Raw genomic sequence first — 24,421 nt, forward strand, 5'->3', positions numbered from 1 at the left:
GAATGTGTAAAAGAAAGATTAACAATTGCTGCACGAAGCTCGAACGAAAAGACACCAGGCAGTCATGGAACTCTAAAGCTACGAACAAAACATAAAAGCGGACCAAAAGCTCTCTAGGCTCCACACCCGCCACTTTCCGTCTGGTAACAAATATGCTGACTAAGACTCCAGAGCCATAAGCTCAACCCGATATTGGGATATCAAGTAACAGCATTCAGCTTTATCACAAAACGAAGCGCATTCCTAATGGTATAGGTTATTAATCTTTACGACAATAAATGGATTCTGTGTTGAAACTATCGTTCAACATAAATGTACCTCTCTTCTGCCCGCCCTGACTATTGGAGTGTTTGATATGCTCCCAACTACATCTTCGTCTTCAAGTCGGTCTGATCTGACTTGCTCTTTTTCTTCTTGGGGGTTGTCATAAGCCGTTACAATTACAACGAATAGTTGCCGCTTTTCCTTCTATGGGGTTTTGAGAAACAAAATGAAAGCAATAACTCCATCCCTAACCTTGCTCCGAGCCCTCTCAACAAGCAGGCCTGTACCACAAGGCACGACGTGCAAGCATGATTGGGGTCGGAGTGAAAAAAAAATAACCCAAGAAACACCTGACAGGAAGCATGGGTGTTGAACCTGTCTAAAACAAATAAGCCAAACACAAAATCTTGCAGCTCCATTTCCTTATCATGTTCAACCATAATACGGATGGAGATTTACATCCAACGCCTGCTGCTCCCTAATGCGTCATGCTATGCACGCTCAAAATACATAAGACAATCGGAGAGTTGACAAAAGAAAGGCGAGAAGGGCTTCTGCCTATCTTGGGGCAGTCCCTCGTCTAGGTCGAAAGATCAACATTGGTGCTGTTCGACGGATCGTTCGAAGAGTTTGGGCTGACTGCCTTCCTCCCAGATACCGTAGCGCTACGAATACGGGCGCTCATGGGAAGAGTATATTTGACCACGCCCTTAACGATCAAATCAAACTCGTTCTGGTAAATTCGTTCCCATCGTCTTGCTCCCCCTATAGTGTTGTTGAGGGGGTATTGTAATTGCATCTCCCCGGTCGAGGAAGACGTTCCCTGATGGAACAGGGACCCCTCAAACGTCAGTGGGCTATCGAATTCCATGATACGACCCAGAAGAACGTTGGGTCGGAGGTCATCGTCGGGATCGGGATCTTCTAATGGGGGGTCGTTCTCCGGGTCATCGGTTATTCGAAGATCATCTGGGCCGTGAGGGAATGGCCGAGCCCACCAATCTGAATCGGTCCCTGTGTAATCCGATTTCGCAAATACCTCCAGGTTCGCGTGGTCAATCGTAACGACAACGATATTAGGGTTATGTGCTTTGACGGTCAAATCAAACATCAAAACCTGGTCACTGGTCACAACGTTGTGTATGGCAATGATCTCGATGCCCGTCATTGGCTGGGAAGTCGCAAACATGAAGCCGATGGCGCCGGTGATCACAAGCATGAACATCATGGTGAGGACCAAACATGCTGCAAACCGGTTCAGGTATGACGACCGCCTTGCAAATGTCTGTGATTCGGCCTGTCGGAGGTTGTGCGGTCCATGGCGATTTCGGCCTGAACGACCCGAGCGGACCGAGCCGATAAGAGGTGTGCGCTCATCATCGGCACCTGTTGTGTCATCCATATCGTAACTGGACGACATCTGCATCGCTGAACGTTTGTGGCCGAAGTTGCGGTTGGAATGAGCTTGACGAGGGCTTGGGGGTCCTGAAGAGTGGCGAGAGTTGTTGCTAGCAAGCTTCGATCTCGCGGCATTCGGGAACGGGGACTCGTTATCGAAGAGCGAGGCATGACCGTTGCCAGGCTGCCGACCCCAGCGACCGATATGATGATGGTGTCTTGCCGTGCCTCTTGTCGAGCCACTGCCGCCACTACGGTTGGAACCCTTTCCGTCCTCAGCTTCGACTGTCAAAGTCTCATTTCCGTTCGGGTTAAAGGTGTTGACGAATTTCATTGTCTTTTTAGGCCCATGTGAAGGGCCAACGCCCTCGATGATACCGTATATAGATCGCAGGTTCTGGCGATCAGCCTGGCTAGCCATCGATGTAGCGCTAGGAGTTCGCGAATGAAAACGCCGTCCAGCTCGATCGTTGTTATCAGGAGGGTTGGAGTCATAGACAAAAGTCTCTTCGGAATCCGATGTATTAGCTTCATCAACAGCACTGGCGATAGTTGCTTCGAAGACATCAGCTTTGGACGATGCTGGAGCAGTGTTAGCAGGCATATCCAGTCAGTCACAATTTGGCTGGCTTACCATTCCCTGCGTTGACGGCAGGTTGCTTACGTGTGGCTTTTTTCTTGTCCTTCTTGGGCTTGATTGTCTCGGTGCTCTGCTTGGTCTTGAGGGTTCCAGTAGATGCTTCAGCCTTCTGGGCGGTAGTGAGCGCAACCTGAGGTACGCTTGGGACAGTCTCAGTCTCTACTGTCATGGTCTGTATTGAACCATCCTGCTTGGACTTCATTTGCTTATTCGACAAAACACTAGATTGTCGAGTAATCATGGGCGGAGGGACAGATGTTGGTCTCCGCGCCTCAGTTTTGTTATTGCTGGTATCGCTCCCACTTTCCTGGCCGATTAAGCTGGCTCTGGCCCGCAACGTCCTTCCATCGACAAGCGCAGTATCGGAATAATTATCCGGGTTTGACAGCTTTTCTTTAATCTTTTCCACCAAAGCAGTGCTGCTAGGAGGATTGGGTGAGTTTGGCAAGCTGACCTCTTGGACAGTCTCCAACGGCCCTCTGGCAGGAGTGCGCATACCAGAGGGATACGCTTCCTCCATTTCACTCTCCGATGCTGCCTGGTTCTCCATGGGCGGCTGTGGAGACGGCGTAGGCCGTTGCACGTTGATAGAAGGGAGCTCCTGGTCGCTGTGACGAGCAGGCACTGGTGGCCTGGTACTAAATTGGGGAGGTGGTGATCGCAAACGGGGCGAAATAGGCCATCGCGGGCTATCCTTGAGGTCTACGTTGAAGTTTGGCTTTAGAGGTGTCGGAGCTTGGATTTGTTGTTCTTGTTCCTGGGAATACACAAGGGTGGGTGTGGCTGTCGAAGACAGAGAGCGTAATGGTGTGGCAGCTGATGGGTTGGGTCGTTTCTGGCGCGAAGGGCTGTTATCGGTCTGGCTGTTTTTTCGAGATCGAGCACCAGTCAACCGGTTAGCCGAGGCGGTTCTGCGAGGACGCCGCGTGGGGGAAGAATCTCTCGAAGCCAGGGGCGAAGGGCCTATTGAATTGTTGGCGGAGGATTGTTTCGATGCGCTTGAGGACGTTGCAGAAGGGTCGGGGGTGTTGGAACGCCGCCTGTCAGTCATGTTCTGAGCAGCACGACCGACGCCGGAAGGGCCGTCTGAGACGGCAGATGACTTGTCCATAATGACGATGGCCTGTGGTAGTGGTGGAGTGAATGCCGAGCGAGCATACCACCGGGACGGGCCTTAGCAGGGACAATGAATTGCAAAGCAGATTTCAGCATGAATCATTGTGGTTGGCTCGTCATTGAAACAGAATGGGCGTGTGGCCGGAATCCAAGGCCTCGAGACAATAGCAAGAGCTCGCGAAGCTAAGCCAACCTATTCCGGAGGGCTGCTGGCACCTGTCCGTTGAGGATATGGAAGACGGGATACGGCTAGAAAGGATGTCACGTCGATGCAGGATGATTAACTGTCGAGTAATCGGAAGCGAAATAATCGAATGGCACGGTATGATACGGTGGGCTGGGCTGGACCTTAGTGGAAGGAGGGAAAACGGTGCGATGACGAGATGCAGCAAATGGGTTGTTGTTGTCGTAAAAAAAAAGTGGTGTTGAGGTCAAGAGTGAGTGATGAAGTGGGAATACCTAAAGTGAGTTACAGATGGAGGTAGCAATGATGGTAGTGGTTGGTGGGAGTGACGGTGGTGGGTGTATGGGAGAGCAAGCCAGTGATGGGTGGATGTAGCGTAGTTGCAACTGTGCTGTAACTCTTGGTGTGAGTTGAGTTGCTGTGGGCAAGTTAGTGGGAAAAGGCAGAAAAGGTGACGCTGATGTTGTACCCGACCCGTACCTATATCCGCAGGGCAGTTCTGTCCGTCCCGTTGCCCGTTGAGTGATGGTCTGGTTCTTGTACTTGTAGGTGCTGTATGTAGTAGTACTAAGGTACCGATGCTCGGTGGGAATGGGAAGGAAATGAATCAATCTAATGCAGCTGGTGCATATGCGAAAATGTTTTCTTCGCCTTTCTCTTTTTTTTTCACTGTCTTTTTTCTCTCTCACTCTTTGACTGACAGCGACGTCCGGAAGAGAAGATACGCCCCCCAAAAAATCAGAATGACATGGGTTGAGATGGGCCCGGACCTGGAAACGGAACCTGAAAAAGGAATCACGTAGGGGCGGTTTTGGGCTGGGGTAGCCCGAGTGGATTGGTCAGTTTAACTTAGCGTGGAAGCATGACACAATCTGTCGGGTCGACTTTGACCTGGTACCTCGAGTAGGTATGGAGGCTGCTAGGTAAAGCCCTGCTCTGTTTGATGTGAGACCAGACTTCTTTCTTGTTGAGCTGGATAAGTCGAGGGTAGCGTGGGTGTCAATATTGACACATTTATTGCTTTATTGATTGTCGATTCGGAGGTTTAGGTCAGGCATTGATAGGGAAAAGAAATCATGACAAAAAGTAAACATAAGCCACGAGGGGCATGTTAGAGTTGACACCAAAGCAATGTCGTAATGCTCTACAGTCTATCAATGAATCCTTGACTACGGATAGGACTTCTCCTCACTGATTGACGCCAAAGTGGGTGTGGGCTGGGTTGCTGGTCAACTATAAGTGACGCAGGAAACGACCATACACAGGACTGGCGTTACTGTGCATACGTTTTGTTTAGAAAATAAGGATAAAACTAATAGCTTATTGCCATTCTAAACATGTGAACAGTATGTGCCCATCAAGATACAATCGTTGGGCTATCCCACTGCCCTCGATGTGCTAACCAGGCTGAGTAGTTACGTACTGAAAGACACAGAACATCAATCAAGGACGAGACAATTGGCCATGTGACTATGAATATGTAGCAGTATGCAAGTAAGGCGAGCGAGATTGGTACAGTACAGCATGTACTCGAAGTTTCGGATAGTATACCTGGTAAGCCGAACAAGCAAGCACCAAGCCTAAGCCCAAGCCAAAGGCAGGTCTGGGCATCGAGCGATGTGATGTTGAGAAACATCCAACGAAAAATGAATGACGAAAGCAGGTCATGATTAAAAAGGACTAACAGTGCGTTTGTGGTCTGTGTCGTATCGCCATGTAAATCCTTTTGTCAGTGTTCAATTGAGGCCTAACCAACAGTATCTGTCTCTTCTCTCCCTCTCCATCACTCACTCAGCCTTCAGACGTGAGCCATTCACAATGAAATTCGTACTCACAACTCCCCCTGTAACCGGTTCCTGGCACCGGGCGCAACATCAAGGATCCAATCGTGGGCGGAGCGGAGAGTCCCTGGTTGGCATTTGGCGGATGATACCCCTGTAGCCGGTACCTGATTGCTCCCACACACAGAATCATCTGGGCTCAGATCAAGCACCTGGGTTCGACGACTTCTATTTCGCTTCTTTGTTAAGCTAGACGAGTAGCTAACTTGATGTAGCTACACTCGTCCATTATCACCACAATTCATCAGGTTTGTTGCACCGGATGAGAAAAGACAAAAATGGACGAAAAAGAAGAAGCTATTTTCTTTTAATGCCCCTCTTTTCAATCTCTTTCAACAATGCCAAGTCTCAAGTCTCGGATCTTTCGAGACAAAGTCGCTATACCATCGGCAATACAGACGAATCGATGTTGGTGGGGAGGAAAGGAACTCACGAACCAGTCCCCGGCGTATCAAGACGACTTAGAAGAGGGCCCTGATGGGCCTCGCAAAGACGGTCAGAAGGGGAAAATTCAATATGTAACCAATTTGGATACACACAGCCCTGCTCCCGCACCAAACGGCTGAATACTATGTAGGTACATACATATACAATGCAGTCTTTCTGGTGAGGGCTTATCTTTTATTGACTGAGTCTATAGCCCACTGTAAGAGACACTCGCAGCCACGTTTACAACGGCTCCTAGTGGCTCAAGCTCTGGTGATACTCTATGGTTCAGCAATCAATACTCACCACCCATCATGTGGGCGATGAAAACCTGCTTCACCATCCTCTTTTGACATTCATTTGCAACGCAGAATTACGAATCTGACAGTCACAATTTACAGGCTGCACGTCATGGAACTTGTGGCTTCCGTGGTAGGGGCAGGATTAGGAATAGGAATAGGAATAGGCATACGCCGCGAGCATCGGACAGACAGGCCCCCAATAGCCGGTCCTCCCTCCTGCTCCTACTCCCTTGACAGGCCGTCCTGACCAGGGCATTTCACTAGCAAGAAAAGGCCCCGTTTGACAAGCAGACAAGCCAGCCGGAAACAACACCACAGTCCCGGAAACCGCTCCAACGACAATAAGGGCACTTTGTTTGCTCACGTCCCAGGAACCGTACGGCACTAGCCCTAGCAGTATGGTACACTGACACTACGAAACCTCACCGACTCTTACATACCATAATCGTATGTATCCTTTCGGTATTCACGTCGCTGTCAGGGAAGAGAAAGGAAAAAAACTCATGACTCCCTTTGACCGCACATTCTGTTGACAATGCTTTCCTATCTCGGTGGCCGGGGACCGGAAAGGACAGTCCGGGCACATGTGAGACGTTGGAGTCGTGAATGGGAAAGATCCCGGTTGATAGACTTGATTTGTTGCTCAGCTTTTACAGCACCCAGGCGGAGCTACGGAATTAAACACCGTTATCAATGCTGCGTACGCCTGGGGGGGGGCTCCCCAGACAAACGAATATGCAGGCAGGCAGTTATGCTGATCATTGTCAACGCTGCTACATATCGTCACAAGGTTCATGGTTATTAGTCCTGGTTACTGGGAATTCATGGCAATGCTGCCTCGGCTGCTGAGCTGCCATATTTTAGTAGCCGAGTTTGGCACAAAATAACAACACACAAATAAAAAAGAGGCGACGGGGTCGCATGACTACTGCATAGCAAGGCAAGGCCTTGTCGCTGCACCGTCAATCCCTCCCCAGGTTTCGCTCTCTGCTCCAAGCGTTGTACTTGCGCTTCACAGTTGAAACCCCAGCTACCCTGAAGCGTTTTGATGGACCACAGTCTCGGACCAGACGGAAACATGTATGCGTATCGTTTGAACACCATTTGCATGATGCATGCTTCCCCTCGTCCTATGCATCCTCAATAACGGAGGGGTATCAACGTCCGCTCGCCCTTCCGAGGCCTGTGACTCGAAATATGTCGGGTCCTAGATTCGGCTTCCGTTCACGACAGATGCCTGACGGAAAGTCTTGAATCCTGGGGTACATCGGCTCCCTGCTTAAAATGCAACAGGAACGGCAGTGTCCAACCAAGCAAGCACTCAGCTTTGATCTAAACGAAGCCACTCTTATGTCCTCTTCAGCCTCTCACAGTTTGACACGAGTATCTGTCTCCACCACAGGTTTCGAGTGTGGCACATGTTCAAAGGCACAGACGACGAGAGAGTAAGAGATTCGAGTAAGACCCAAGCCACAATTTCCAATAAATGTCTCTGAGATCAGGCTCAATTACGGAGGACAAGATCGATACGGCCAAGGCCGAGCGAGTGACTGACCTTTGACCTGCCATAGAGTCCCCCATCCTTGGGTTGTGTAACATGAATTCGATCCAGGTTCATGCAGGTGAACAAGACAAGTTTCGAGATGCAACAACGAGAACACCAAAATCTCGATTCGTCAGCCCTAACCGAGTGTGTATTTACTCAATCACCGATTCTAAATGCTCAGCCACTTGAACCGTCCTGCCTCTTTGAATCCTTCAACGAATATGGTTCTGATAATAGAGTCAGGTCAGAGTCAGCTGCCAAATTCTGAACCCCTGCCATGACGGCCAAATAACAAACTCAATCACCACCAATCCCGAGTAAATCATCATCATCATTATCAGTCACAATCCTGATCGTGTCCCCCCAAATTACCATGTACGTACTTGTACACCTCATCCCTTAGCAGCCTATCTGATCCCCCAAATCCCACGCGCCATTTCCCGAGTTTCTTTGTCCTGCTACCTCACCCGTCCGAGGCTGACATGTCATGACCCGGCCTATCGCCGCCTCGGGTTCCTGCGCAGATGATCATCCCGCGTCGCGCCGTCTGAGCTGTCAACGGGATGTTCCTCGTGCCACAGACCACTTGCCTATTGAGATATGTGTGTTGTGTTGGCATGTCTTTGTCTATGCGCGCGCTTACGAATAATTGCTTTACACATCATAGCATCTGAGTGATTTCTTGTACATGTAGACTCATTGGTGAGTTCATCGGTTAAGTGGCATCGCAGAGTCCTCTTGATTTTGCACATGCTGCATGTAGGGTCTGATAGAGACGTCATATTACTTGATTTGAACGGTGGCATCTGCTCATAAACTGGTCAATTGGGAGGTTGGCTATTCTGGATTAGTAGACATTGCATTTGAGGCCAGCAATGGTTGGTCAGATGGGAGAAAACGGTTGAACGAGATTGTGCAACCCCGTGCAGTAACGGTCATGCCAAAGAGTCAGACTGCGCCGCAGCTTATTGCACGTTTTGTCAAGGCAAATCACTAAATTACAGTCGTAGAATGCAAGCCACAGTCGACGCTGTCTTCTGGCACTGATAGATTTCACTACATACAACACAAAATAACAAGTCAAAATCATCAAAATGTCATGATTGCAAACTCGCTATACGAGTGCTTTTCATAAGTCTATATCTAGAAAACATCATGCCTCCATTCTCAATTCGTCGTCAACAGTCATGTGCATCCGTAATAGCCTGGCATTGCCCGTAACATATCCCAAGGATAAACAGGACAATCCCTAAAAAACCACCCATTGCTTGCGAGACGGCATCGGTAAAGCCAACGATAATCCATGAACCAAACGCCGCTATATATAATGACGTGAACCGTACATGACCAGTCATCAGTCCCTATGGATGCTCCATGAACGTATATATCCAACCATCGCGTCCCATTAACAATGCACCATCGCACGGCATAATCTCTTCGAGCTCAGGTTCTTCCTACAGCCTTTTCCCGCTCTACTCGGGAATCGGGTTGCCTGAAGGCACCTGCTGCTCTTCCTTCTTGGCACCCCAGGTGAATGGCGAGTACCAACTGGCCCTCTTGTTCTCCTTGACGGCATCAGGGTTCTCCTGGACCAGTCGAAGTGGCCGTGGCTTGCCTCCCGCGAACGACGTTGTGTGCCTATCAGAATGGGCTCGGGGCGGCGACTGCGACGGCGGCGTCGACATGGACAACTCACCAGACTCTCCGCTCAAGCTTGACGTCTCACTCCGCATCCCAGGAAAGTTGCCGCTGGTGGCCACCGATGCTCCGGAAGGCACCCGGGCGGCCGCGTTAGGGTTACCCGAGTTGTTGGGGGGCGAGAAGAAGGTTTGGGAGTGCCGTGGAGTCCCAAGTGGTGGAGAGACGGGGCCGTCTGGCCCCCGATACATCTGGCTGACCAAGCTGGCAGCCCCAGTAAATTGGTCTGACTGTGGCCGTGGACTCCGCCGCGAACTCGTTGATCTGGATAAGCCGATGGGAATACTGGGCGCCTTGTCGGGGTCGGTGTGGTCTGAGGAGGTGGAGGGCTGCATGACGGAAATTGGCCTAGGCCTCGGCTTGGCAGGAGCGGCGGCAGCCATAGACTTGGCTCGCTGGAGGATAGTTGCAGATGGCTGCTGCTGTTGCTGCTGCTTGTTGTCGGCAGGGGCAGGAGGAAGCTCCTTATTGGTATCTGGGAGGCTTTTCAAATCGCCGGACGTGTCAAGAATCGACTCAAAGTCCTGGTGTTGGAGAAGACGCTCAATAATCTTGTTAATATATAGTGTGAGCGCCTTGTTCTGCTCCTTCATAGACCTGAGCTCGGATTCGAGACGGCGGTCACCATCAGAGACAGATTCGCCCTCAGTCGCTTCGGACAACTCATCAGCAAGACTAGAGCCTTGCGCCTTACCCTCCAGAGCCGCCAAGGCGTCCTGGTTGGAGTTGCTGCCCATATAACTGAAGTCGTTCTGTCCAAAGTCTCCCTTGAGGGTGCGCTCCTGTAGCAGAAGCTGGTAACTCTCGTTGTCCTCCATAAGGCGAGCGTTGGCCATGCGGGCTTCCATGAGGAGTCGCTCGACCTCATGTAGTCGACCGCCACCCTGGTTCTCTGTCTCCACCAACTTGATCTGAGCCTCGGCGAGCTCCAGTCGTAGCGATTCGATAAGCTTGTCTTTCTGAAGGATAAGTTTCGAGCTATTTCGGGAGTCGCTGCGCTGTATGGAGGAGGGGGGTGCGAAGCTGCCATTCTCGAGGGATGGTGATGAATTACCAGAGTCTAAACAATTGTGAGCTGGGGAAGGGACGGTCAGTGGGAAATGATTAATGTACTCACGTTGTCTGGAAGGACGAGGGTCCTCAACAATGTTGTTTCGCTGGGCTAGACTCTCCTTGAGTCGCTGGATCATGGCTTGCATCTCCTCCTCTCTGTTTGCCATTTCCTCTTTCTCCTTAAGAATAGAGCTGCGTTCCGATTCATAAATGGATTCCATCTCACGCATCTGACGAGTAACCTCTCGCTTCTCGTTGCTCAAAGTCTCGATCTGTTCTTCATATTCGTGTGCCTTTTCCTCCAACTTGGCCGACTCCTTGACCGCCTCGTCTAGCTTGGATTGGAGAACCTCCGCCTGGCGCTTGTATTGAAGTGAGGACTTCTCTTCATTTTCTAAACGCTTCTGGAGATCCTCTACGGCAGCAGCAGCTTCGGCTCGCGCATCTGAATCAGAGGCACTGAGAGTATCTCTGCGGGCGATAGCGGCACGAGCAGATACAGGTGCGTTGGTTCGTAGCGATCGAGTTCGGGAATGACCGTTGCTGGTAGGGGTAGTTGATCGGGAGCCAGGACGTGGAGGAGAAGGGCTTGCTGAGGAAGAAGAATCGGCTTGAGATACGCGGCCAACACCACCCGCCGGGGGCTTCTTTGTAGCGGCAGACATGTTGAATATGAACTTGGGTAGGTTGGGTTGGGTTGGGTCGTATGGTTTCAGCGACGGAGTGTAGGAGCAGTTGGCGGTGTCTCAAGAATATGAGAGCAGCACCAGAACATCCGCCGTCGGGTATAGATATTGAGTGGTAAAAAGTTGTTGTAACGTCTACTTCTTGGGGTTTCTGTTGTGTTGCACGTTCGCCCGGTGATCTGGAACTTGGATAATGCACCCAACAAGAAGGGTCGGCACTGAAATAGGAGTGTCCTGTCTCTACCGTTACCAAATACGGTACAGTAACAACAGTCCGTCTGCGCCTCAGAAGGGACGTTGCTAGGTACGGGGTAGGGGCCTGCCTCTCTAGCGTGTGGCGTTGGCGTCCAGAAGGTCGATATTTCTGGGGCAGCCTAGCCTGGATGCCGTTGAAACAAGCTATGCCTGGCCAGGGAATACTGTATTGTACTGTATTGGCGGTGAAGTCGATGTTTTGAAGGTCGAAACTTTAAGAGATGAGAATGTGTAGGGACTAAAGAAGAAAGAAAAATTCGTATCTGGGTTGCAGTCGGCAGATGAGGACAAGGAAATTAAGAATAAACTGAAGTTATGCAGGAACTTAAACTCAAACCTTTGTTAACAATCGATCACGGCGTTCAAGCCACCTCATCAGACTCTGCTATACAGTTAATATGTGCATCTCACTCATACTGTAACAGCCAATCTCATTCCGTGACACTGCTGACGTGTAGTGTCGAACAAGTAACGACTGGCTGTTAAAATGGAACGGTTCTCTCAGGGGGATATTCATGTGGATTTCTCGCATCTTTCCCCAGAAGCTGCTGTCACATTGCTTTGCTTGAACCTTGTGCCCACCTAGCTTTTTCTCCTGCCGAAGACAAGACCAGGCATTGATCAATGCATGCTGCATGACCTCGGTTTTGCATATCCCATGAGGAGGTTGGAAATTGCGGTTAAAGCTTTGTTATGCTGGGATGGGAATTTAAATGGGTATCTTGCGATTGTTTTGATAGACTAGTAAACTGGCTGGCAACTGAACAGTGCATTATTTTGACAGCCGAGGAATGAATAAGGAAAGCTACTTGTATCTGGCATTTGAATAATCCCCATAGCGATGGTTGATGTATTCACTGCTGATCACCGTTGAAGGGTTTAACTGGGGATTCAAAGGGTAGGAATCCACTAATTTAAGAACGGATGGTCAAGGTTGAATGAAACAAAACAAGGCTTGATATAATATCAATATAGTCTCGTACAATGCCTAGAATATTTGCTCTCCCCTTCGTTGCTATGTCAGTTACTATTTTGTTTTTTTGATTTCTGAACCGAAGCTCTAGCCTTTTCGATTTTCTCTAAATCCTAAACCAATTCGATGGTGTATTGCGATTTTTAAAGCCCAATATCGACTTCTTTTTCTTCCTCTCTTTTTGCTGTTTTCAAAAACTCAATATATCAAAACAATATTCTTCTCAATAACTAACTTTCCCATATCTGTTGATATGACAATATTGATTCACTGATAAAATTGGTTGCTGTTTGACAGCCAAGGCATATCTGATGAACCGCTGTTTTGCTCTGGGGAAATCAGTTTATCTCAGAACACTTCGACCTCGAGAAGACAAAGCAGCCTGATAGACTGGCAGTAGCTCAACCTGTACCTATATCTACAATCCTTGGTACGCAAAGTACCTACGACTACTTCGACAATAGGATAGGCTTGGAAGCAACTACATGTAGGGGACACTCAATCACAGTAAAAAGGAAAATAGTTTTCGGGGAACAATGTTCATGAGCTTTATTTCTTTCATTGACTTGAACCGGCATGCAGTACCAGGTCCAATTAAGCCCACGACACATAGGCCATGGGGAGAACTGCGATGCTTGGCATTGCACTACATGTTCTCACTAAGAGTCGTCGCTTTTCATCACCCTTGTTTGGTATATCCTCAAATGCCCTAGACCCATTTTACCCCGAAACGCCTTGAAAAACATTCTCTATCAACGAGACATTTAAGCCTGCTGGTCGCTGAGGATGTCGGAGTCACCAGCGTCGAGAATGGCCATGGTGGAGCATCGGAAGAGCTTACCGCATGCGGTACCGAGCTCGATCTGTGGAATTACGAGTAAGCTTATGAACCCTCCAAAGTCGAGATGACTTCTTCTCTGGGTAGGCCGCAAGGACTAGAGAGTCCTTGAAGCCAAAGAAATGTTGTCAAGCAAGCATTTCCGAGAAGTGTCATCTTGCAGGAAACTGCAAGATGACAGCAGTGTTAAGAAAATTATGACTTACGTTGTTGCCAGAGAAGTGGTGGATGGGGGCCTTGGACAACATGCTGTAGTACTCAAGCTCAGACTTGCGGAGAGGAGGAGTGTTTCCAGCAATGATGATGAGCTTGGCCTTGCCGGATCGGAGGCTCTTGAGGGTAGACTTGTAACCAAGAGTGACTGAAGATAATTAGCCAAAAGTTCGTCTATCAGTATTTCTGGGAATTCTCCTGCATACCCTTTCCGGACTTCATAACAAGCGCCAACTTGGAGTTGATGCTGTTGGCATCCTTCTTGCTCTTCTTCTGGGGGGCCATTTTGACTGATTGGGCGACTGGTTGGCGGCGACTTGTCGTTTGGTGATGGATTGCTGGAGTTGAGTCGAAAAAAAGTCCAAGTCAAAATGATTTTGAGGAAAGTGTGCCCCATGAAGGACCCACTTTCCTTGTGAGCCCTAATCGGGTGGGGCGGGTGGCGACTCCGGATTTCTAAGCGTTCACAGTTCAGAGATAGGCAGGCATTTGGGATCCCTCGCGAAACTCATCTTCCCTCCCACAACCAACTCCGCCCAGATCAATCAACAATCCGACAAAATGGCGCGCCGTCCCGCTCGTTGCTACCGATACTGCAAGAACAAGGTCCGTTTTATCGCACTCGACGTTTATGAGGAATATTGGAGGATTTCGGGTCTCTGGAAGTGATTGCATGACGAAATCCCCCAGTGCTGCTCCTTTGCGGAGGCAGATTCTCTGACTGCGACGAGATTCCCCTTTGGCGATACCTTCATCATACTGACTCTATCTCTAGCCGTATCCTAAGTCTCGGTTCAACCGTGGTGTCCCCGACCCCAAGATCCGAATCTTCGATCTTGGCCGAAAGCGCGCCAACGTCGATGACTTCCCTCTCTGCATCCACCTCGTTTCCAACGAGTATGAGCAGCTGAGCTCTGAGGCTCTTGAGGCCGCCCGTATTTGCGCCAACAAGTACCTCGTCAAGAACACCGGTAAGGAGGGTTTCCACCTCCGAGTCCGTGCTCACCCTTTCCACGTCGTCCGTATCAACAAGATGTTGTCTTGTGCCGGTGCCGATAGACTTCAGACCGGTATGCGTGGTGCCTGGGGTAAGCCCAACGGTACTGTCGCCCGTGTCAACATTGGCCAGATTCTCATGAGCGTCCGCACTCGTGATGCTAGTATGTCAAAATCCGATTACAAACCAACTTTGAGTCATCTTACTAATCAACCACCAGACCGTGCCATTGCTCTCGAGGCCCTCCGCCGATCCCAGTACAAGTTCCCTGGCCGACAAAAGATCATTGTCTCCAAGAACTGGGGCTTCACTCCTCTCCGCCGTGAGGAGTACCTCGACAAGAAGGCTGCCGGCCGCGTCAAGGTCGACGGTGCTTACGTCCAGTTCCTCTCCAACCACGGTTCTCTGGAGCGCAACATCCGTCGCTTCCCCGACGCTTTCAAGTCTGAGGCTTAAAGGAATGATTGATAGGATGGAATATGGGTTTTCTGGCGTCAAAATGGCTTGTCAAATAAGGACCTCTTAAAACTATCTAGTTAAAGGGCGTCGATTAGGCAAATTGAAATCTTACATTCAGAACTGGACACTCTTGCACTGGACAATCTTGGTGATAAATATGATGATCTCATGAATATTTTTTTGATGTGGAAATCAGCAACAGACATGTCAGTAATCTCAGTAATCTTGCCCGAGTGATCCGGCTTAGAAGTATCTACAGCTCAATGTGCCTCTGGACTGCGGCGCTGTAATCTACACACGTTATGACGACCTTGCTTACCTAGCCCATCAGCTCCAATCTGGCATTCCTCCGTTCTCGAACTGGTGATTGGCGGAGCATGTCGTCCGTCCATCCACTCGTGTCAATGCCGGATTGTGGTGTGCTCATGCTCACCTTGTAACATGATTTAATGCAGGAGAAATACTACCGTTCCACCGTCATTCTGTGATTCCAACTTGACACATAGTTCATATATCTACGGGAAGGAAATCTGATAAACAACTATTGGTAGAGCATAAAAGCGAGACATTGTCTTGTTGGGGATATCTTAGAAACAAAGCTACTCCTCTCTGTCTCGGTAGGCCACATGACTTCACTTGGGTGATTTGTGACGCCATCCAGGTCACAGGTAGCGCACATCCTTTATCTCCCAACGTCTGGCCAGTCATCAGGGATAGCCGTTGGACAATACAGGACTGTCCCGCATTATTAGTGAGCATGAATCGCTGGTCCATGAAAAAATGGTTGAGGAGGCTACTATTACGTAGTGGCTCAGTCGTGTAAATTCGCTTATTCTTTTATCGAATGGTAAAAACTTGACAACATGTCATTGTATTGATATCAGCTTGGGCAGGTACAGTACATTGGACTTGTGACGTTGCCTCTTAGAGATGCTGAACTGTACAGGTAATATCTGCTAACACAGTCAGATCAGATGCAGCGGGAATGAGATGAGAAGGTGGCTGGGTGGTGGACACTAAAGCAGCGAGATGGAGGGCCAGTAGACCACCTGCGGTTGTGTCAGGTCGCGGGAACCAGCAAGGTACAGAGTACTGAAGAGCAACTCATCAGCCTGCATCTCCTCTTGGCTCGACCACGGACCCTTTTTCTTCTCGAAGGATGTAACGATATCTCAACCGTCCGGCGCCTGATAGGCACATCAAATATCGGTCAGCACAACATTTCAAAGCAAAGCGCAGCATCAAGCATGTAATAAGCAGGCCCGAAATGCCATGCTGTGCCCATCCACGTCAGACGTATAATACTGTCCTGTGCATAATAACAGACGCAGAAGGACGGGAATCAGGCTTGCACGGTCTAGTTAATGCGGTCTATCCAGCCGTGCTGGCGACTCATGCGGGTGGACTCTGTCGAGTGGAACGCATAGTCTAGGACGTTAGGAACTCTTGAGACCCTTGACATGATAGTGTCCGCATACCCGGATGCTGCGTTGAAGTACACTCTCTACGTATATATGATAAGCCGCAACCCGAAACAATGACTGGAAACAAAACAGCATACCCAGGTAACCAGCTGAGCTTTACTTCAGAGGTTGTTGTGGATGGATGGACAGCAACTGAACACGCGAGCGTCTCTCCCCCCCACCCGCCGATCAACCCCCGACTACAGTACAGCGTAGAGCGTCTAGATGACGCCTAGGTATGAGAGTCGCATCCTATTGAGCCTTAAGGTACGGATACAGGCCTAGCTTGGGTTGCATGGTTGGGTCAATCTTGTCATCCTTCCCGCCTCTTTTTCTTGCTATCTGCTTTAGTGAGACTACCTAATTCGAATCTCTCTTTCTCCCCCAACATCCTTGTTCTTGAATCTTCCTTCTTTATATTAGGTACCTCTTTGATATCTTCATCCTTCAATTTTGGGTCTATTCGACGTTTTGGATCACAAGCTACCAAGCTCCTGCAACTCACTATTCCACTCTCTATACTTGCTCATATTGCCTCTCCAAGAAAGCCCCCGACATAGGCGGGCATATCTAGAGGGTCCACTTCCATCATCGACGCATCTTATCTTGTCCGCCACTTCCTTATCAGTATCAACTTCACGACTTCGCGATAACTGAATGAGTGCGACAATCATGGCTTTTCATCAGCCGACTCGACAGTCGGTTCAACGCGTGGTACGGCCTCCGGTCGACGAACAAGAACTCCCGCGAAGGGAAGTGCCTATCGCTCAAGAGCGACAACCAGAGGAATCGCAGGCATGGGTGCTGTTCGCGCCGACTGATGTGACGACGACATCATATCTTACCGAAACAGACCATTCATTACAAACTCCTGGGAGATCAAGGGTGGGCGATTTAGGAAGCTTGAAACCGGCTGCGAAATCGGAGGATGCGTCACGGCAATCCGCCCCAGCATCTTCTCTAGACGATGAGGATGATGCTGAGCTGGACAGTCTTGATGGTCATTTACCTGGCTTCCAGTCGATACCCGGAGTGCATTATCAACAGTTGCGCGAGGAAAACCCAGCATCCAGTCCCGTATTTCCTGCCCATGATGGACTGGGATCTTTTCATCTTGACCAACCGACGTTGGGCGCCGTGGCCCAAGATCATATTTACCAGTTTGAACGTTTCAACCCCAGACGGCAGTTTCAACGGAGAGAAAGTTTCGACTTGAGGCAACTTGATGTGGAGCACGACCAAGTGCACGAGACAGAGAAGCGCCAACGGATCGAAGCGTGGCGCTTGGAACATAGTCGAGTGTTACTTGGTGAGATCCAGCGCGAGACAAGGCGGCGGCGGTTTTCACAAGCATCAATTCCCAAGCGCCCATCATCCAATGTGCCTTCTGTGCCATCAGCTCTGGCATATGATGGAGAATCAGATAATATGACATGGCACGATGAGGACGCTGTGCAGACACCTACTGATTCAGAAGGCGTGTTCACCCAACTTACCAAGAAATTTCTGCGAGATATCGTTGGAATGGATGATCACTCAATATCTGTCATGTTGGGAGAAACCTTGCCTGACGATACCGAGGATCTATCTTCAACACCCCGCGCCTCTCAGCATCTGGCATGGGACTCCTCACAGCAATTCACCAATAGAGAGGAGTGGCAATTGAACATGCTTGAGAGGATGTCGAAAGAGCTTGGTTCAATTGTGAGCCACATCTCGCACCATCCTGGCGCGTTTTCAACATATACCCGCGTCCAACAGATGCCACTTCCCTACGCTGGACTTCCAATCATCCCAGAGACCAACTCCTCTCATTCCGTCACAGACAACATCCGCCCTACCGAGCCTGAACAGCCATCATTACCCCAGTTCAAACCAACCATGCAGCCTTCCCCTCATATCGATATCCTTGGCAGATCAGCTGGGCCATCAACCGAGACAGAGCATGCTTCAAGGCAGGACACACCTATGAGCAATGTCTTTACGCAAGAGGAGTGGGAGAAAGATCTGGATATGAAACTGGTGTTCCGCTATTTACGTTCTCGGTTTATGCCACGAACCAGCAATCCCCCTCCTCCCACACCAGCTCACCTGGCAACATCGAGCAGTCAGGACATAGCGGCCAAATTGGCTCGCGTACGACAACACCATCCGCTGGTCTCACGCATGAGGCCTGCAGCTGAGCGTCGAACGTTCAAAGCTACAACGCCAAGTAGTCCCGTAGCAATCCGGCACCCAAGTAGCTGCGCGAGTCAGAGTACAAGGCGATCAGCTCGACGAAGTAGCGTCTCATCACGGCATTACTGGGACATTGGTGGGTCTTTGGGTACGGGTTCTGTGATTGCGTCCAACGGCCCGATGGGTAGTTGGGGCGAAGTATGATGATGACGACTGTGAAGGTATGACATGTGTTGATTTATGAAGCCGAGCCACAAAGGTCACACCATAGCGATTGCATAAAGGGGTGTTGTGTGTAATATCTTGTTTTGGGATATTTTACTTTTAAACGTTGGGGATCACTGTTACAGGAAACCATCTAAAGACGAGACATGGCGTTTTCACTCATCACATAGAGTTTTATTTTTTCTTGAATTTCAAAAGCTTGCAGGGCAAGCCGAATACCAATCCCGCCCCAAAGCTTACAGCTGCATTATTGTGATAATCATACTTGCATCTACGAAGACTGAAGAAACAGCTTTGAGAACATCACTTAATTTTCTGGTCTGTAAGATGAAGGATTCTCCCTTTTCGCGGAGCCAGCCATTGCTCGAGGCGGAAGACTCAGCTGTCGCCTCACTGAATGAGTTGAGATTATAGCACTTGTCAAAGAGACAATCACACCGATTTTGGAAACGAATTGCAACAGGAAGAGAAGCTGGTAGCCAATGATGCCTTTAGCCTCATATGGTTATTGCCTCATTGATGATCGTTTCAATCCTTGCACGGTTCGCTCATCTCTTGTGAATACTGTATGGTGGTGTACATTACAAGACATACTATTTTGTAACTGAGGCAAGTCTTGATAGGGGATTTGTTCACCCATAGGAATTGGGGTGATTGTGATTGATATCTTGATGCCAGCTGTAACTGTGACTGTCACCATTCAGTAATTGAGAAGCTCTGATTATTCCCAAGTCTGCCCAATGCTCAGATGTTGAGTTAGGTTTGAGACAACTTTATTAGACGGACTTGGACCAGAGGGAGGCGCCGTTCGCTCCCGTCAATTACCGCAGACCGGGCGGGGATGAGAACTGGGACGGTAGAAAGGATCTTATTGGTTTAATAATCGTTATCTAATAGTGCTTCCCTGTGCTCTTGTATCTTTTGGTGAGTGTGCACTGACTTGAGCACTTAAGCTGGTGTCCTTTAGCATAACCAGGCGGGGTAAAGCAGAGAAGCAGCTCTGAGAGTGACTTGCTCCAAGACATGCGTTGCCGCTTTAACAGGTTTCGTGCCTCCCTGCATACACTATAATCAAGCCGTCTTTTAGGTGGAAATTTGCGGCTTCATTGTCTGACAGTAACCGTTGTAATGAGATCGTTGAAACGGTTGAATTGAGAGCTTGGACTAATCGAATGGATCTTATAACAATCAAACATGGAATTTATATCAAATATGTAGTCGTTTATTTAATTGAAAATCGCCATTCTTCACTTTAAGAACCTTTTAAAGGCAGCGACCATGTCTTGCCATAAAGGGCCATAGTGCGTCAACAAGGTGCGCGTATCGAGCGAGGCGTGTCTCGTCTCTACAGTGGGGGGATGCACCCATTCAACCATTCCATTTCCACATCTACCTAACCACCACCACTTTAGCACTTCCAACCCCATACACATCCTAGTCTCATCTCGCGAGCCACTCGAAAAGTCGTCGCCTTGTTCGCCTTGCTTGCTCGTCGCATCTTCCATAGGCAGGCAGGAATTCTAGCATCCCTACATCACCTTGCGACTTTTCTTTTCAACCACTCACTCCTGTCCGCCTGCGATTCTCTCGTCTCCTGAGCTTCAGTATAAATAGAGCTGTTTCCTCGATCCACGACCATCTGCCTCTCCTCTTTCGCGCCGTGGTTAGTCTCCTCCATTTTCCTCGGATCGTGTTTCTGCCTTTTTCGCCAGGCTTTTTATGGATTACGCCTGGATCTGTTTCGACCTTGGCAGCCAGTATAATGATTCTAATTGACCTATAGTGCGATGAACTGAATTAGGCGGCCGCTCTGCCTGCGACCCTCTGGGCCTGGTTGAGGAGCACCCGTGACCCATACCACGGCCTCTACTGCTTTCAACCATTCGCGACATTTACACAGACTTATATCCCACTCGAAGGCGCCGAGCCTGTTTTATCTGCTTTGCGATTCTGGCCTCGCGACATGAGCGCGCGCAACTTCCAATGGCAACGACTCAATTCGACCCGTCCCACTTCAACCCAAATGCCTTCGATATATATACAGACGCTGTCGCGGTCAGGACGCCGACCCCGAGTCTGCCAGGAGGATCGTGCGGTTTCGTGGATTTAAACCCAGGTGCTAATGGAGCTCGCTGCGGATGCCGGAGGTTCTGGAGCCGTTGTCCAACAGGCAATCCCGCACCGGATCAATCCCAATGGTGTATGTGCAACCACCACGCCTGCTATCACGATGAGGGACCTCGTGATATCCAGCAGCCTGAAGTGAGTATACCAGGCCAAGAGAACGAAAGACCCAGGACTGGACGCGAGCCTCTTAGCCCCGTTATGGACCTGACCACCAAGACACCTCCAGTAATTCCTGGAATTGACTTTACGAGCTTTAACCCAGGAGCCTTATCTTTTATCCAAAGGACGCCAGACCCAAGATTGCCGGACCAAAGGATGCCATTAGATATCGGACCACATCCCAGGATCACGGCCAGCCAAACCCAAGGAGCTTCTGCCTCAATACCTGATACCCTAAGTTGGGGAGGATTAATACAGTCACAGCCATGCCCTTCTTCTATACCACCTATACCAATGCAATGCCTAATGGCTTCCCAAACAGCATCTACTACGTCATCGATCCAAGCCAAGTATATACGGCCTTTTGCTGGAAAGGGTCTTCACACACTTAACAGTGTTCCGGAAAACAGGCCTTCCTCCCCAACTCAACCCATGACCCAGGATTCACAATCACCTGCTATATTTAAGGACTCGGTGCCACAAAACGGATCTTTTACATGGACTTCCCAGGGTCATAAACCAGCTGATACACCTGGAGCTGGCACTTCGACCGAATCTGAGCCTCGAGCTTCATCTTTCAGTGCGGCTATTTCACGGCGCGCTTTCAAAAACCTATCTGATACCGTCGGTGGTCATGACCAACGGCTTGACCGGCTAGAGACTGTTTCCTTTACCGTCGCAGGACATGAAGACTGCCAGGAGAAGCATGATCATGCAGATATCCGGATGACTGATTTGGAAAGCCGGGTTGAAGAGGTGGAAAAGATTGTCAATGATAACAACAGCAATGCATCCCGCCGTGGCGATGATGCTAGTGTGTTATCGGTCTCGACCAGTGTTACAAGTCGTCCAAGCCACTCACAAGAGCTTTGGAGCCAGGTCCAATCTCTTCAAGCACAGATGGTTCAACTACAATCACTAATGCCTTCTCCAACCCACCCATTCGAGATCGAAGTTGTTTTTCTGCCATTTCCCCTTAAGAAGGTGTGGCAGGAGGCTCAGCAGTTCAAGAACGAGCCACAAATTTCCAACGACGACTGGACGCAACTACCAATGACACACAGTGCAACCACCCTGCGCTCTGAAATGTCTCTATACCCTGACTGGATAACATCGGACCAAGAAACTAAATGGCTCTTGCCCAAAGCTTGCGCTGACAAGAGTATCATTGATCGACGACTGCGCAGTCGTGGCTTGATTAAGACGATATCAGTCAAGGGCTCAGATGCTCGCAGCGTTACCATGGCCATGAATGGAGCCTTTGGACAACTCTTTCGCGAGATGAACATATTCTCTCGCCCGCAGACGACTGATCCGCGCTCATCCACATACCTAGGACTTCAATCCACGTGGGTCCCTCTGCGCAAGATCCATAAAGATTCACGACTACGTTTCCTCAGCCCTGCTGAGATGATGACACCTGCGGTGTGGGACGTTCAGTTTCTGAGCCAGGTCATGATGCGAGCTTCTGAACCTAGGTTGTTCATCACTCACCCTGACGCATATCTCCAAGACTTCCCCGCATACGAGATGGGCTGGACCTGGCAAATGCTCAGAGAGATGAGCCCAGCCGTTCCTAATCCATCAGAGCCGTTGGATGATAGGAAGGCTTTCGAAGAATGTTGGAATTGGGCTGAACAACTTGATGAGGCACCTAGTGCTGGCATCTCCATGGGCATGCGCAATGAAAAGGCCCCAGCCTCAGTCTCGCCATCGCAGACATTCTATCCAGCTCTTCAAAGGATGAAATCTTCGAGCCCGTTTATGGCACGGGGTCCGTCGCCTCGCCTTGGCAGCCGACGAGGTTCTCATCCACCTCACATTCGAACTTCCTCAACGCCCATGGCTGCTCCGATCCAAGCTTCGCCCGCACTCAGCAGACGCCGTGTTTCGTCCTATGGACAAAGCCGTCGCCAATCTCCCGCGTTGCTTACCAACTCCCAGTCAGCAATCATGAAGCGTCGCCGTACAAGATCTCCCAGCCACCGCTTTACACCAAGGTGGACTGCATCCCCGAGTCCCATGCCCATGGGTCTTAGCGATCGTCAGCAAGCACGCGGGACTACACCCTTTGCATATGCTACGCCGTTCAGTAACGCTCCTCTCCAAGAACGGCCTTTGCGTTCGGGAAGTGTGGCACCCGCAGCCGCTCAAGATGACCTTGATGATGACTCTGATTTCAACATCGATATTTACGAGAGTGGTTCTGATGATATGGAAGACAACGAGAGCGCGGACGGTATGGAAATAACTACACATGACCAGGCCTTACCAGGCCGACGATCACAGGGTTGGCGACTCCCTGAAGATGAGCCATGGCCCGGAATCGAGGACCAACGTGCTGCCGAGGACCACGAAAACGTCGATCCCCAATATAGTGACCCTGCTAGTAACGTCAGCAGTCAACCCTCCGAGTATCCCAGTACACAAAATGTTTGGCCCAACAACAACTCGGCCGAATTTCACATTCACGAAGACGATGACAACAACAACAGGTCATGAAGCGTCTAAAATACGTTGCACGTGATCGATGCCATATGAAATAACGGCAGCACCACTTTCTCCTATATGTACACACATTTTGCATCTCCATCAACAGTTGGCTGTCTCATTTTGTCCTCTCTTTGCATTTACACGTTTGGCGTTTATAGGTACGGAGGTTCTGGTTTACAAGGCGTTCCTGCAGTCATGGCTTCTTGGGGTTGAACGGAACTGGGCAGGTCCGGAGGCGTTCGATGCATGAGTTGTGATGTTTGGAGTTGGGGACTGGTACTATCTCATTGAATGGGAAGATATTGCCTTGACCTTGTGGGAAAAGCCTGTAAACCTAGGATGGATCTTTTGTATCTCGATATCAGCACACTTCCTCCTCTTTGTTTGAGCTTGGTCTTGTTTATGCCAAGCAGACAAGCAGTAGCCTTTTATTCGAAACCATATTTATCTATATTTGTCTGGGGCATGAATAACAAGCTGCTTCAACCTGGTGCAAGGCAGTCATGTTCAACTACTTTGCTGATTCTTTAACCGAGGCTCATTCGACAGAAACTACATAACATCGGAGTGTTTATGTCTCATTGCTACACAGAAGGAAATTTGTATACCTCAATGCCATCAAGCTATTGGTCAAGTCGCTTCATTTACTTGATTCCGATGGAATCAAACTACACCAAATACTGGGGCAAAGGCCAAATTACCAAAAGTGGAAATATCTAGAGAGAAAATTAATCAGCTTCTTCACGTTGAACAGACTGTTCCACATCCCCCTCAGGGTATCAGAAAAATTGACCGCTGGGAGCATAAGGAACAAAATTATTAGGACATCTTATGTCCCTTAGACTAAGCTTCTTAGACTATTTATTTTTATACCCTAAGACTTAGGA

General features: G+C 49.5%; 7 protein-coding genes across 7 annotated transcripts; 3 read left to right on the forward strand and 4 right to left on the reverse strand.

Moving 5' to 3' along the window:
- Positions 1-844: 844 nt before the first annotated feature.
- FGSG_10243 (uncharacterized protein) lies at positions 845-3,413 on the reverse strand (the record flags this gene model as incomplete). The annotated part of the gene is made up of 2 exons (XM_011320891.1): positions 845-2,244; positions 2,297-3,413. 2 exons carry the CDS (start codon positions 3,411-3,413, stop codon positions 845-847), a joined length of 2,517 nt encoding a protein of 838 aa, XP_011319193.1.
- Positions 3,414-9,189: 5,776 nt separating this feature from the next.
- On the reverse strand, positions 9,190-11,133 carry FGSG_10244 (uncharacterized protein; the record flags this gene model as incomplete). The annotated part of the gene is made up of 1 exon (XM_011320892.1): positions 9,190-11,133. The coding sequence occupies one exon, from the start codon at positions 11,131-11,133 to the stop codon at positions 9,190-9,192; it is 1,944 nt and encodes a 647-aa protein (XP_011319194.1).
- A 1,772-nt stretch (positions 11,134-12,905) lies between these two features.
- Positions 12,906-13,770, reverse strand: FGSG_10245 (uncharacterized protein). The gene is made up of 3 exons (XM_011320893.1): positions 13,640-13,770; positions 13,427-13,581; positions 12,906-13,245 (listed from the first exon to the last, which is right to left on the reverse strand). The coding sequence occupies exons 1-3, from the start codon at positions 13,716-13,718 to the stop codon at positions 13,147-13,149; spliced, it is 333 nt and encodes a 110-aa protein (XP_011319195.1). The 5' UTR covers positions 13,719-13,770; the 3' UTR covers positions 12,906-13,146.
- A 164-nt stretch (positions 13,771-13,934) lies between these two features.
- On the forward strand, positions 13,935-15,014 carry FGSG_10246 (60S ribosomal protein L10-B). Its single transcript, XM_011320894.1, has 3 exons — positions 13,935-14,039; positions 14,209-14,593; positions 14,651-15,014. The coding sequence occupies exons 1-3, from the start codon at positions 13,995-13,997 to the stop codon at positions 14,884-14,886; spliced, it is 666 nt and encodes a 221-aa protein (XP_011319196.1). The 5' UTR covers positions 13,935-13,994; the 3' UTR covers positions 14,887-15,014.
- Positions 15,015-17,024: 2,010 nt separating this feature from the next.
- On the forward strand, positions 17,025-18,734 carry FGSG_10247 (uncharacterized protein; the record flags this gene model as incomplete). Its single annotated transcript, XM_011320895.1, has 1 exon — positions 17,025-18,734. One exon carries the CDS (start codon positions 17,025-17,027, stop codon positions 18,732-18,734), a length of 1,710 nt encoding a protein of 569 aa, XP_011319197.1.
- A 1,268-nt stretch (positions 18,735-20,002) lies between these two features.
- Positions 20,003-20,433, reverse strand: FGSG_13724 (uncharacterized protein; the record flags this gene model as incomplete). Its single annotated transcript, XM_011320896.1, has 2 exons — positions 20,003-20,253; positions 20,322-20,433. 2 exons carry the CDS (start codon positions 20,431-20,433, stop codon positions 20,003-20,005), a joined length of 363 nt encoding a protein of 120 aa, XP_011319198.1.
- A 305-nt stretch (positions 20,434-20,738) lies between these two features.
- On the forward strand, positions 20,739-24,067 carry FGSG_10248 (uncharacterized protein; the record flags this gene model as incomplete). The annotated part of the gene is made up of 1 exon (XM_011320897.1): positions 20,739-24,067. One exon carries the CDS (start codon positions 20,739-20,741, stop codon positions 23,541-23,543), a length of 2,805 nt encoding a protein of 934 aa, XP_011319199.1. The 3' UTR covers positions 23,544-24,067.
- Positions 24,068-24,421: the final 354 nt, after the last annotated feature.

This window comes from Fusarium graminearum, chromosome 1 (genome assembly GCF_000240135.3).
Source record: "Fusarium graminearum PH-1 chromosome 1, whole genome shotgun sequence".
NCBI classification, from domain to species: domain Eukaryota; kingdom Fungi; phylum Ascomycota; class Sordariomycetes; order Hypocreales; family Nectriaceae; genus Fusarium; species Fusarium graminearum.

What these genes read in the sequence shown, in the direction of transcription:
- FGSG_10245 (XM_011320893.1), bottom strand. Translation starts at nt 13,718, where the DNA reads ATGGCCCCCCAGAAGAAGAGCAAGAAGGATGCCAACAGCATCAACTCC. An exon ending in TGTTATGAAGTCCGGAAAGG is followed by an intron (nt 13,582 to 13,639) that starts GTATGCAGGAGA and finishes AATTATCTTCAG; the next exon opens with TCACTCTTGGTTACAAGTCT. An exon ending in ACCACTTCTCTGGCAACAAC is followed by an intron (nt 13,246 to 13,426) that starts GTAAGTCATAAT and finishes GTAATTCCACAG; the next exon opens with ATCGAGCTCGGTACCGCATG.
- FGSG_10246 (XM_011320894.1), top strand. Translation starts at nt 13,995, where the DNA reads ATGGCGCGCCGTCCCGCTCGTTGCTACCGATACTGCAAGAACAAG. An exon ending in ACCGATACTGCAAGAACAAG is followed by an intron (nt 14,040 to 14,208) that starts GTCCGTTTTATC and finishes CTCTATCTCTAG; the next exon opens with CCGTATCCTAAGTCTCGGTT. An exon ending in CGTCCGCACTCGTGATGCTA is followed by an intron (nt 14,594 to 14,650) that starts GTATGTCAAAAT and finishes ATCAACCACCAG; the next exon opens with ACCGTGCCATTGCTCTCGAG.